Below are 14,440 nucleotides of genomic sequence, written 5' to 3' on the forward strand. Positions count from 1 at the left end.
TGTTCTTTGGAAGTGCTTATGTTTGCAATTAGTTTGGAAAAAATCATGCATACAGGCTTTTGCATTTGCTTATAAAGCTGACTGTTGTTGACATTAGTAATTCCATTTGCACTGGACAGGAGTGAATTGTACTGTCTATTTAGTAGGCTCTGAAATAAAAGTGGAAAGTATTCTGCTAAATGTATTAGCTTAGCTCTCACTATGGAAAGAGAAAAACTTTCAATACTTTTTTTGAATTCTAACTGGAGAAAGAACTACAAAATATGCTCAATTCAGAATAAGATAGTTAGGATTAGTTAGATAGTTAGGATTAGTTTTTATATGAATTAGATTTTTTAAATGCTTCCTCACAGGTGTAGCAAAGGATGTTGCAAGATATTACCATCTTAGTAAGCTAAAAAGAAAAATGGAAAAATGTATTATCTTTTAAACAGTCCTCATCATATTAATCAAGAAAACCTTGCCCCCAGTGAACAGTGCAATTCAGAATTATGCCAGGGTGAAGGCAACTTTGATCTGAATTTCAGTAGGATAAAGTCTGTCTTAGCCACATGTGGCAGATCTTACCAGTGGAACAACGTAAGGAACCTGCAATGCTGCTGCAAGATCTTGTAGCTATGGCTGGTGTTACTGTCCTCAGCTTAGCCATATCAGGAATCTTGAGGATCATGATTTCAGTGACTTGTAGTGCTCTGTTCTGTTTATTGCATATTTCTTATTGTTGTGTGAGGTATTATATATTTTGGCCAAGGTAAGCATCACAAAAATGCTTTAGTCACCTTTTCATGGGCACTTATATCTTAGTGTTTCTCACTGAAAACGTTGTCAAATTCAGAGTGTATTGTGTCTGCTATACATGTGTTGGTGAGTCTTTCTGTGCTGTTGTTTAAGGTGTGAGGATATGGTGGATGTGCGGCGACTGAAGATGCTTCAGATGGTACAGTTATTTAAGTGTGAAGAGGATGCTGCTCAGGTATGAAAGTGCCTACAGAATTTCATCATTCTGGTCTTTGTAGTTCACTTGTTTAATTTATGGGGGCTGATGATTTCACAGGTTTTTGGGTTTTTTTGTAACTTTCAAATGTAGTTTTATTTAGGGAATATGTCAGTGAAAATAAAGGCTATAGCAATGTCTGCAAATAGTGTATTTGGTAATTGCATGCACGATCTACCAGTTTGTGATAGCTCATTTAACTTTTCCTGTATCAAAAGCATATACTAGCACTGAAGTTACCTCACCCTTCTGGACTAATTTTTAAATTTATTAGTTTTTATTCTTTTGACTGTTTTTTTTTAAGGCAGTAGAATGGTTAAGTGAACTGTTGGATGCTCTGCTGAAGACACACATCCGACTGGGAGACGATGCTCAAGAAACAAAAGTTTTACTGGAGAAACATCGAAAATTTGTTGATGTTGCACAGGTGAAATGAGTTATTTTTTTTTTTAGGAATCTGGGGTCTGTACAGTTTCAGATCATCTCCTAAATAGAATTGATATCTATATGGACAATTATTATACAGCTGTCACTTGTCTTGGTGGTTTGCCTCAATGCTTTAATGAAAAAATTGTGATTGCTGAAATTGGTGATAGGCCTAATGAGATTTTGCAGTTCTATCAAGAGTAGCAATGCTGCAAGTTTAGTACCTCAGTTAATCTTCATATAGGCAATGCAAAAGACCAAGCAAAATTGATTGACTTTTGTGAAAGACATATTTCAAACAGTCTTTAAAATTACTTTTGATAAACTGAGCCTTTTTCAGGTGCTTTTTCAGTCATTGACTGCTTTTAGGAAGATCTGATTTGGACTTGTTAATTAACAGATGTGATGTTTTCTAATTGCACCTTTTACACTGGAATGATGAATAAGAGCTGACGATGACAGGAGGGTAGTTTGCTGTTATACTGATGTGCCATAGTGCACCTGGATGCTGGCTTACTACAAATGTGGTGACAGTGAAACCAGTGAAACAGTCATCTTGGCAATAGGTATCAAATGTCCTGTGTAAAATCCAAACAGTTATTTGAAATTTTCAGGAAGCTCTGTTCTTTTGCCAGTGTGAACACCAGACAACAGGAGATATTTTATTTTTTATAAGAGTAAAAACAGTCTTTGGTCATCACAATTTAATTCATATTTCATCAGTGTTTTCTAGTAGACCAGGTTAGTTCAGTATACTTTGTGGCCCTAAATTGCAGAGCTTTCATAAACTTGACTGCTGTTGCTTTATTTAGCTGCTGTTAAGTGCAGAGTTTTTACATGCACTTTCTTTCCCATACTCTCCAATTTTTAGAGTACTTATGATTATGGGAGGCAGTTACTGCAGGCAACTGTTGTTCTGTGCCAGTCCTTGCGGTGCACTTCAAGGTCCTCAGGGGACACACTTCCAAGACTGAACAGAGTGTGGAAACAGTTTACAGTGACTTCTGAAGAAAGAGTACACCGGCTGGAAACAGCTGTTGCATTTCATTCAAGTGCTGAAAAGGTGAGTGTTGTGTTTTTAAGAAGAAAAATTTTGTACCCAAATTTAAGCAAACAAAATTTAAGGAAAGTGAAGTTGTCAGTGTGTATTTTTTACCCCATCTAAAAAAAAAGCAGAAACGAATTCAAGCATACTTTTCTAACTGTTAATTTCAGGTACTTAATGCCATTGTTGTTCACATACCTATATTGGTGGGGGGCCTGCTTAACAAAAAGGGAACAGCAGCCCTCTTCAAAGGGGAACTTTGATCATAAACCATTTCTTTGTGTCTTTGAGACCCTTATTCTTAAAAGCCAGAAACACTTCTTGATTTGCATAATACGAAGTTGTCACGTCCTTTAAGTTCTTTGGAGAGTTAAAGGTGTATTGCCCTTCAAGCTGTGTGCATTTGGAATGGAGTATCCTTTTCACACACAGTGTAAATAAGGGCAACTCTTGCCAGTTTAGTTTCTACATCTTGTATTTTGCACCTGGAGGGGTTTGAACTGTGCTTTCTTCCTTTTGAACACACCTCTACCTTGGTATGGCTTTCAAACTCCCGTAACCAAATGTCTCACTGCTGCGCCCAGTCAGGTGATGCGAGAAGCCACAGAGGAGGCTGAGTAATAGTTGTTACTCAGTAACAGTTTGCTGAAGGGGGAAAATGTTGAGAGTTTTCAAATGCCTGAATTTGAGACAATGTCCACTAATGTATGTCATGAGAGGTGGGGCCTTTTTTGTTCAGAAACTGTTCTTTCTGTGAAGGGATACATTATAGAAAAGGAGTTTAGAATATGTATCTCGAATATTGACAATAAAATTGCATGTAACTGCAAATAAAGCCAACTTTACACATGGTAAAATAAATTCATTCTGTCATTGAAGAAGAGCATGGATTCAAAGTTGATTCATATGCTCCTTGGTTTTATTAATTTCTTATTTGTATGAATGGAAGATACTTTGACTTTACAGGCATTGGGAGTTGATGGACATTCACAAAAGCAGAAATATATCATCTATGCTGTCAGAGACAGCTAAAAAAAATTTTACCTGATACCAAATTAGATTTCAGTGGTTCATAAACTCCTAAAAGAGTAGATTCTCACAATCCATATTATGAGCATTCTTTCATTATTGTAGTAGTTAATTGCTGTTTTTAGGCAGTCATAAATTTAAAGAAAAGTAAATGGATGGCTGAAAAAAACCAGCCATGTTCAAAAACATAATTCTCCTAGCACTACTGGGACATATTACTGAGTCTGTGTGGAAGATACACTGTTACTTTTTTCCAAAACAACATAGATATTAAGAAATGGCAAAGGGAGAAATGAAGGAAAAAGCAGTACTAAGTACTAGTATTGGGTCACAATCTCATCAGGAAGGATTTGTGTTCAGACTCTTTTAGTCCCACCTATTCTGTGCCAGGTGAGGATTTTACTTTTGAAATGTCTTGTAAGGGGCTCTTCATTAACTGTGTTTTTTCCACTTTATATGGCTGTCTGGTATGTTTAATGATGTAGGTTATGATTTTTATGCATTTTATATCTGTGGCTGGAATATTGTCCAGCAAGACCTTTTCTCCCTGAACTATCGTCTTAATGTAGCTTAATCAATATTTTCTTTTCTTGAATTATATGAAAATGTCAGTTAACCTCATGTAAATGTGATAGTGAAGATACTGAAAAACCATTCACTCTGCCAGTTAATGGAACTTAAAAAACTACATGCTATCCCTTGTTTACTTTATTCTGTATTTTCTTACTTTTATTTTAAACAGATTTTGCAGGAATGTCCAGAGCAGCCTGAAGCTTTTAATGAAATGGAGCAATTTGATGAAATTGAAGCAGTTGGGAAATCACTGTTGGACAGACTAACAGTGCCTGTAGTTTATCCCGATGGGTATGCAGAATGTTTTTTCTAATGCCTTTTGAATAATGTTTTTGGTGAAGTTTCATAATAGACTCATATATGGAAGAATTCTGAAGGCTTATTGCTGAAATTGAAAAAGTAGGCATGTTGTCTTTGGAAAGATGGAGATTGGACCTGCCTGCTTTCTATAAAAAGATGGGAAAGAATTTTTAATGAGTATTAATGTGCTGCCTTTTTAAAGTAGTGACCTTTTCACACTGAATGATTATTAGATTTGTGCAGTCTTTGCACCAGCACAGTATGTAGAAGTAACAGAAGAATGACCAGTCCCAATCTCTTCTCCCTGAAAAAAAGATACCAGATGAGAATTATGGTATTTTGATTTATTTATTTGCAATTCTATCTATCTTAAGTCTTAAGCCAGTATATTGAAGACAAATTTACATTTGATTCAATCAGTAAACAAAACAGTACTTCCCTCAAGAGCTATTCATACTAGTTTAAAACTGGTGATTGTCTTGAGCTACAAAAGCAAATTCAATTTGGAATCTCAGCCATAATAAAACTCAGTTCTCTGTGTTTAATGAAACAGATGTGTCCATTATTATGCTGAGCTTGTAGCTAACTTCTACCTGAGTATTACCAAGCCATAGAATGAATCCCTGGGTGTGTAGGATCTCGCACCATAATGAAAGAGGTTTGAAATCACTGTTTTGAATTAGAGGCTGAAACCTTATGAGATAGTATTAGGCAACCATGTTATGGGTTACCTGAAGTTGATCTGCAGGAAGCTGGTCATGGAAGTTTATTGTCATATTATTTCCAAAATACCATATTTCTTCTGCAGTGTAGTTTCCTTCAATAAGGAGTGCTAAGCCTGAAGATGGACTCAGGCCTGAACTAGTAGTGATTTTTACTGCCCTTTTAATGTTTGAAAATAGTGGAGGATTTTGTAGCTATGAAGAAAAACAAACAAACAAAAACAACCCAAAACCAGACCAAGAAGTGTTTGTTGAACTTCTGAATAGCAGATTTTAGGGACCTGATAACAGTAGCAACTCTTATTTATTAAAATGGATGTAATTTGCAGATAGACTATTAAAGTAAAAACAAACAAGGCATTTGCCACACTTAGAGTCTTAATGCAAAACTCCTATGGCAATAGGTATATATACACACCTGTATTTTAGCTGTCTAACTGAATCCTGAATATTATTTCTGATCCCTCTGTCATTTCAGCACCTTCTCAAAAATGGTATCTTAGCTCTCCTACATCTCCGGATCCCCTGCTCATCATTCCCAAGCATTCTATTTTTGAAGCATTTAACAAACAATTTGCAAAGGATTCACTCATTATTAGAAATAGTTTAATAAATTTAGGAACATACAAAATGTCATAAAATGCTTGGGGGCGTTTTCATCAACCTGTTCACTTCTTCAGACCTTTATCAGTATCTTTTTGGAAGTTCAGGTCACTGTTCCCTGTCCTGCTCTTGGCTTCTAATCTGTGTCAGGAAAAACATCTCCCCATACTGTGATGTGCAGTTGTGCAGTCTGACTTTGGAGTTCCCTAGTCAAACAAGTCTAACTTTTCTGTCCACTTACGCCTGTCTGAATCAACTTACATCTGTCTGAAAGTTCTTTGTCCTACTACCATTTCCAAAGTTTACAGCTTCTGTACTTTTTAACTAGATTCGATACCTCTTCTTCTGAAACACATATTCTGTTCAAATCCTCCCTTTGCTGACAGTTTGGTTAGTTGTTTCCCTAACATTTCAGCTATTCTTTGTTGTATTTGAATTACACAGTTCTTTTCAGTTTGAGAGGTAGATGGCATAATTTGACAGCATGTGGCTGACAACATTTGAAGAGTCCTTCAATAGTGCAGCAATTTTATAGCCTCAGAATTCATGTGTAGACAGATTTCATAGATTGTCACAGTATGCAAAATTGTTAGACTGACTTGGGGGGTAACCAGAGAAGGGAGGTAAAAAATAGTGTTGAGGAGTATCTAGTTGCACATACAGAATAGTGCCCTGCTATTCAAATAACAGAATGGTTTGGGTTGGAAGGGGCATTAAAGATCACCCAGTTCCAAACCCCTGCCATGTGCAGGGACACATTCCCCCAGACCAGGTTGCTCAGAGCCCAATCCAATTTGGCCTTGAACACTTCTGGGAATGGGGCATCCATGGCTTCTCTGGGCAACCTGTTCCCGTCTCACCACTCTCAACCTTCTTTTTAGAGTATCTTTTGGGTATAAAAGGCTCATTGAGTATTTGTAATAAATTCATCAAGTCAATGACTTGACGTCAAGTCTCATCGCTGAGTCCCCAAAGCCCTTTAAAGTTGGCTTTTAAATTGCAAGAGGAAAAAATGGCTGTTTTATTGTCTGTTTTGTGTTTTCTAGTGCCATTCACAGGTATATTCATATGTCATACTTTTTGCTAAAAACTTTTTTTGGTTTGTGGTTTTTTTTAGGTCTGAGCAGTACTTTGGGAGCCCAAGTGACATGGCTTCTGCAGCGGAACACATTAGAGAGAAGATGAAGCTAGTTAGCCTGAAAAAGCAGCAGCTGAGACAACCAGAAGCCACTACCCCAGAGAGCTAATACTGACCCTTGTCTATGAATTCATAATAGGACTTAAGTTTGTAATCCAGCATGTTGTTTGCATATTACAGAATTTGGCATAATATATTAAAATGCATTTCACAGCCGTTACAAGTCTCATCTTTTTTTTGAAGTAAATGTTCTCAGCATCTTAATACTGTACATCTATCAAGCCATAATTATTTAACATGCTATGAAACCATAGACTCCAAGTATCTTATGAAAAGGAACTGTAAACTTTGCACTGAAATTTGCTGTAAAGCTTTACCTGACCTGTCAGCTGCTTCTTAGTCAGACAGCTGATGCAAGCTTTGAGTGGTGCTAATTAAAGTGTTAGAAGTTCCATATTATGAAATTATAGTTCTTTGCTTCCCCCATGCCCAGGTGATGTAGTAATTCTAGACTGTAGGTAAGTTCCTGCAGCGTAGGCAGTGGTAACTCTGTAATTTTAATTTGAAATACTTAAAAAAAGGTCATTTTTATTGTGCCAGTATGCAACCTGCCCATCAAATCTTTGATATATGAAATCCATTAAAGAGATGTTTTCCTATTTGTATTGATAATGTATTAAAAGCTGTTTGTGCTTAATAAAAATCATCTTTTTAAAATCTAATATAAATTTGTTCTGGTCTGTGATAAATGGTAGTAAAAGCCATTACTCCCCCAGTATATTTACAAAGTTTGTCTAATTTTCATATGAAATACTCTAATACACTGTAGCTATAAGGGAACTGCTCTTGAACTATTATTAATAGGGGCAAGAGTTCATGCTATTTTTTTTCCTTTCTGATCGCAGTACTTGCACAAAAGTATGATAGTATTTGCTTAAGTCAGTGTTATATTAATAATAGTTTTGTTCCTGTGTAAGACTGGCACACATCTCCTGTGCTTTATTTCAAAGTGTTTTGTTTCCCTTCGAATGGAGAATCCTGAATAATGTGAATATCCCTGTGAGTACCTGCGAGGTTAAAGCTTTTCATCTAATGAAAAAAATAAACATGAGGTTCATAACCAACTTAAAACTATAAGATTAGTAATAAAATGAAATTTACTAAGAGCAGGGAATTGGACTGAAACAAAATCAGCTGTGTGCTTTACTCGGTTAACTTCTTAATCTTCAAGATGTAATCTGGATACATTCAATATTAGATTTACTGGAAGATGGTGTGGTATCTGACCATTTTATAATACTATGTGTGAAACAAACAACTGTAAGTTTAAAGAACTTTATGTTGCTATCACGCTATACTTTGCTCACAGTAAAAATAATGTTCTCTTCCTACATACATTGTTATTACTCTATAGATTTACTTGATGGATCTGTCATTCAAATATTATATTTACTCATTTGTCTTAGTTTTTCTACATTTTCCCCAGAGGAAAGTGATGGTTCAAATAGAGCAATTTCTCTATAAAAAAACCAGTGATTCCAAATTAATGACTTACCTGTAAATTCAATTATAAAGGTATTTTTCCTCTTGAGGTATTTTGGCAGAGAAAATCCAATATTTTTTTTTTGCATTTGATGCAATGGTACAATATACATTAATATTAGTTTAAAACCAACTGAAGTTTTACAGACCTTATTTATAATGAGACTTTTTCAATATAATATTTTCAAATTTATTTTAGTTGCTCTATTGCATTTGAGAAAGCTGCTGTTGCTATGGCTAATATTTGGAGGAGTTAAATTCACTTAGAAGGAACTCAAACATGAAAAGTATACTTATATTTAATGAAAAGCTCAAACACAAAAGTGAATTAATATAGTCACTAATAAACACTGTGTCTCCAGCTCAGCAGCATTTTTAATTTGAATCTGCTTACAGTAAGTAATGGTCTGCAGTATAAAATCTCATTAAAATATTAGAGTAAGCAAGCGTTACAAACACTAAGGTTATTTTATTTTACTTTGGTATTTGTTTAGAGGCTCAATAACTTATGCCAACCCAGGTTAGTATCAGAAGCTCCTAACTCATTCCTGTGACAGCTGTGTGCACAACTTGGAACTAGTGACCGCTCACCCTAATAACCCTGATGTTATTTTTGGCTCTGTGTGTGCAGTCCAATCTTGACGCTGCTCTTATCTGTCGTTCAACATTCCTAGGGGCCAGTGGACTCTTGAGTTTCACCCTCTTGTCTTTAATGGAGTTTCCAAAACAGCACCTTGGGTTATACCAGCTTTCTCTCTCTCTCTCTTTGCTCCTTTCCCCTTCTGGAATTCCTTGCCTTTAGGGAAATCAAATGGCTGGTAAAGTGCTATTTACCATCACTTTGCAATTTGCCCATTTTTTATGTATCAAGCATGATGGCAAGTAGTTTTCTAGGTCACGTTGCATGAATCTGCCAGACATTTCTAAATCCTTCCTATGAACTCTGAGACTTCCTATCTTACTGAAAGAATGGAATAAACATCATGTGTTAAGAATACTGTTGAATGTAACTAATTTAGAGAGGGATTTTTGTGCTGGTCTTTACTCTTAGTCAGTCTGTCATCTATGGTTGTACTTGCTACTGAATCTTCAGAAATGTACAACCCTTAATAGCACAAAAAGTCAGTGAGATATATAGAGACATGCTAAAAAGCCAAAAAAACCTGTGCTCAAGTAATCTGTTGCTACTTGTCTGTGCACATACTACTGTGAACAGTAGCAGTGGCTCTACCTGTTGCTCTTGCTCTGCACTTTTTGGTTGCAAAAATGGTTCAAACAGGGGAGTTCTAAAAGATGCAAATATGTTTGGGTTTTTTTTAAACAGAAATCACAGGATACAGTGCTGCTATGTGTGAGATAGGGAGATACCAACAGAATAGGTAAGGATTGATTGTAAGGATTGTAGTTGTTATACTCCTAGGTACATTACAACTGATGACTTGGAAGTGATGAAATCAATTCTGTTCATGGTAATGAAATGAATACCAAGAATTTCTAAGTTCCTGTTAGCCAAGTTTGGATGTATTTGAAATGTTTCAAATATGATAAGTATTTTGTAACTCTTTCTAGTAACGTAATTCTGAGTATGCTTTTTGTGACAGTGAATTGGAAAGGTGATCACCTTGGTAAGTGCCATTCTTCTTTGCTAGGGCATCAGTTGCACAGCCTGGTACTCATACAAAATGCTTATACCCACAAACTCTTAATGGTGATAGGTGTTTGGGCATTTGTATTAGTTTCTGGAAGAATGTTTGATGCTGTTTACTGCTTAACTTCATATTGTGTTGAGTAGGATTGATGGGGTTGCATTTTTCTTGGGGAAAAAAAAAACAGTTTTGGACCACGGAGACTTGTATAGCTTTGTGTGACTGACTGACTTAGTATTCAAAGTTACTCTGGAGGTACAGCAGTGGGTGGAAAAAGGCTATGTGCGCAGTGGGATTGTATAGCACTTCTTATTCCATCATGCTGGCCTAAGAATATCAGTGCCAGCTGACAAAAAGATAGGGGGAAGGGGTTTTTTTCCATCCCAGTTAAAAAAAAACAATGTCAGTAGGTCACGATCAAGGCAAGGTTGTTGTGGGCTTTCAGCAACAGTAATGGCATATAATGGTGTTACAATAACCTCTGGTTTCCTGAATTCTTTCTACAGGATAATTTTAATCTTTATAAGGAGATTATTAAAAAGGAGGAAGAAAAGAAGCCCAAAAGGTACAGATGAAATTGTGTAATAGCACATTATGTGAGCATTGAAGCTAAAATGCTGAGAAACAGATGAAAGCAAAGATTTGGTGACTCCTAACTTCCAAAATCAATTCTTCATGTCTCTCCAGATTCTTGTACCAGTAAAAAGGGAGTTAGGACTGTAAAAATGCTTACTTATGTTAGATTTCTGTTCTATTTTAAAGAAAATAATCAAAGGTTGGTCTAAGTGTACAGGATAACAATCCATACATAAGTAATAGCTGCAAAAGTACCTGAATGTGAACTGCAGAGCCAAAAATTGTTTGAGTATCTGGAATTTTGCAAAGCATCATTCCAGCAAGGGAATTAATTAATGATGTCCCTGGAGAGATACCTGTTGTGTTTTCTAGGTTTGTGGAAAAGTGAAGTAAGATACAAAGGCAAATAATGAAGCAGTTATACTACATGTGGTTCCAATGCACAGTCATTTTGAATTTCAGTAGATTGAGTCTTCTCTAGTGTGCCCACAATTCCATAATATGTAACAGAACTGGCAATTACAGAGTTATTTCTGTGAATCAAAATCAAATGTTAGAAAAATACACTGGGATAAAATTTTAAAATTATTGATTCCCACAATTGTCCCCACTTTTGTTTCCTCCACTTAAAGACTGGAGGAAATCATTATAGTACTTTTGCCTGTCAAGGCTGTATCTTAATTGAAAATTCTATTAAAAATTTCATAATTGCATACCTTTTGCAAGGATATGGAGTCAAGGAGTACTTCAAGATATTTTTCATCTGATGCTCAGTGGAGGTAGTTTTGTTGTAGAGATTTTACTGTGTGGAAATGCAGGTAAGACTAAATAATCGCGCCAAAACGAGATTGGTTTCCCACTTCTAATGGGTCCCTTTATACAGATCTCCCAAACACATGGTAGCTTAGGACCATTTTTCTGAGACTCCAAGAATAATTTGGAACATGAAGGTGAATCATCAAAGAAACTCGTGAGAATACCTCTGATTCTGTAAAACTGGAAGACAACATACTAATCAAAATCAAATATATTCATCAAAATAAATGCTTGTGTGACTATAAAATTTTAGTTATGCTGATACAAAAATGTATAGAGACAGGATATATTAAGAAATATTTAATATATGTAAAACATTAAAGATACACTTAAGCTCAAAATAGGAATGAAAATTAAGGTAACAGCTTTCTCTTTTCTTGTCAGTTGAGTAGTATACATAGATCTCTATTACAGCAAAAATTATGGGAATATAATAGAGACAAGAGGAAGGCTGAGTCAGGTTTTAAATTCCCCTTTGGAGCAGAGAGGTGAAGAAAAAAATGCTTTCTTAAAATTTCATATGTTGGAATATTGGAAAATATTGGAAATATTGGAAAATATTAAAAAGAAAACGTAAAATCCCTTTTTTTTTTAATTTAAGCTCAATTGGAAAAGTTCAGGTAATTTTCCAAGTACTAGTAATATTTACAGCTTATAGGACAAAGAGCAAAGAGACAGATTAACATTTCCAACTCTGAAGCACAAAGTAAAGCAAAGGAAACCTGAATCAGTATAATTTTTGAATATTTTGAGAGAAGGTTGTTAAGTGGAAACAATTGGTTGTGTTAGCAAGAGTTGTGCAGATAATTTACTTTAGTAATGAATAGACAACATTCTTTTTATTGCAGATAAACCCCAGGTTTTTAAATAATAATGCTGTTTCATTGGCATTTTAATGCCAGCATCAAAACATCAAATGTGTTGTGACTACTGAATGCTACAGGAAAAATTATCTATTTGTGCACAGGTAACTAACACACAAAATGTGCTTAAAAGTAAGTGCACTTAAAAACTTAATTTAAAATTGTAACACTTAAAAAAAAATAATTCTACAATCTAAAATAGGTATTTTTTACATATTAGGAAGCCTTTTAGCTCTTCCACCAATGCGTAGCTGCTGATGGCCATCAGACACCATTGATGCAACTCCCATCAGGAAACCTCTTAATGCACATTGGATTTGTATGTGAAGTGGAGGAATACTATTAAGTTATGTAATATATCCTGTTGATTTACTAAGGTCATACATCTGTGCTTAAAATGTCGGAGTAGACCCAATGAAACTATCTCTGATTTCTAATACTAAGTATGTAATAAGCTCTCTTTGGGAAGGCTGATTTAGCCACACATTATCTGTCAAACGTCTATAACAAAACATTGCACTGGCTATATGTGGCCAAAATGACCTCTGACTGCTTTGCACAGCCTTCTAAAATGTGGTTTCCACTTATGACCATATAAATACACTTAGCTCTTCTGAGTATCCTGATATTACACATCCCAGTCTTCTTGTCAGCTCTGCTACAATACTGTCATTGTCAGAAGGCAGCACGTGTGTTAAGTAGATTAGAAAATAACAAAACCAAGGTTTCATGATAGCTGTGGCTCTTAGAACACACGTGGCAAGGTGCTTGGGCAGTTTTGTGTAGATATGCATTGTGCACGGAATAAGGCTGTGACAGCACATGGTAGAATAGCCCTGAGACTTCTGTGAAATCCTGAGAATCACTGGCTCTATTTGAATGGATATAAATGCTTATACGTTGCGCTTTAAAAACCTGTATTGAGCCCTTTCCTAGATCTTACACCAAATGTTAATTCTAATAATCTATAAATTATGAAAATAAAATGGAGGGGGAATCTTGTCTTAGCTGTAAGAACAGACTCTTAGAGGAACTAGTGGAAGACCTGTTAGCTGAGAAACTCTATATCAGAACAAAGCATGAACAAATACTTCTTATACCCCTGATTTTAATTTGTTAATGTTCTCCATTTTGGCAGAAGGGGTCAATGTGTTAATTTCAGAGGTATAATTTTCAGATACGTTATGCTTGGTTTGCAGTGTATGTGTTGCCATCTCAGTTTTGGGATTTCTGCTTCCCATGTTCATTTTCCCACCAAGAGTGGCAGATGCTGGGTAAGTGACAGCACATTCCCACCGTCAGTGCTGAATTTCCAGGCATGCCTGGATTGCTTATGATCCCTGTGCCTCACAGGATCAGAGGCTGCAGAGTTTCAGTGGGCTGTTGAGCTCCAGACGTTTCTCTCAAGTACTGTGCCAGAATTTATGTATTTATTTAAGTCTTGGGCAAGCGATAAGTGTCTTTCTAACATTCCATTCTCTTCTTAAGATTTTTATACTACTAGGAAAGAAAGTAGTTTTCACGGAGTCTCAGATATTTCCACAGGCAAGTATACAGCATGGTTACTTGATATTTAATATGATTGTGTGATGTGAGCCTGACTTTTAGAGACTTGGGAACAAGCCATAGTCTAAACTGGTACTAAGTGCAGACTGTTCTCTTTCTGAGCCCTTGTATGTAGCTCTGCATGCCTCTATTGGATGGCAGATACCTGCAAGCTCGGCTCAGTAGTGTGAAGATTGTACAATGTATTCAACACATTTGACTGCTACTCCACATATCTGTGGTGATGATGTGAGCTTGATATCCAGTGTCTGCTTTATATCACTCACTGCCTCTCAGAACATGGCCTTCCTCCTCTCCAAGACTAACATATCCAAAGAAACATAGTATTATGGTTAGAGGTAGCCAGGGTTTATGTTAATGGTTTGCTTACAACAGCATCAAAAGGGTGCAGTGAGCCACGTGTTCAATGAGCCTTGTTAGCTTTTTATTTCCACTCATTGCATGTGGCCAATTTGTCAGGTAGCTGCCATTTGCAGGCATCATTTCTCGGTGCATTGCCTCTGCAGAACCAGTCATGTGAAGAAGCCAAGGCATTGCTCCTGCAGGTGGCAGAAATGTGAACTTAGTTCTTTTTGCTGTTCACTGTTAGCTGTTACCTCTT

General features: G+C 36.1%; 1 protein-coding gene across 4 annotated transcripts in view; it reads left to right on the forward strand.

The window, feature by feature from the left end:
• Nucleotides 1–7,552, forward strand: part of SESTD1 (SEC14 and spectrin domain containing 1) — a 54,644-nt gene extending 47,092 nt beyond the window's left edge. For all 4 annotated transcript variants that reach the window (XM_027678448.1, XM_027678446.1, XM_027678445.1 and 1 more), the window contains 5 exons: nt 892–973; nt 1,299–1,421; nt 2,292–2,483; nt 4,237–4,358; nt 6,810–7,552. In XM_027678448.1, coding sequence (XP_027534249.1) covers nt 892–973; nt 1,299–1,421; nt 2,292–2,483; nt 4,237–4,358; nt 6,810–6,939 — 649 coding nt within the window. In that variant the 3' untranslated portion in view covers nt 6,940–7,552. The remainder of the gene's footprint in view (nt 1–891; nt 974–1,298; nt 1,422–2,291; nt 2,484–4,236; nt 4,359–6,809) is intronic.
• Nucleotides 7,553–14,440: the final 6,888 nt, after the last annotated feature.

The sequence above is a fragment of the Neopelma chrysocephalum genome, unplaced genomic scaffold, assembly GCF_003984885.1.
Source record: "Neopelma chrysocephalum unplaced genomic scaffold, ASM398488v2 Primary Assembly neopelma1_44, whole genome shotgun sequence".
In the NCBI taxonomy this organism is placed as follows: domain Eukaryota; kingdom Metazoa; phylum Chordata; class Aves; order Passeriformes; family Pipridae; genus Neopelma; species Neopelma chrysocephalum.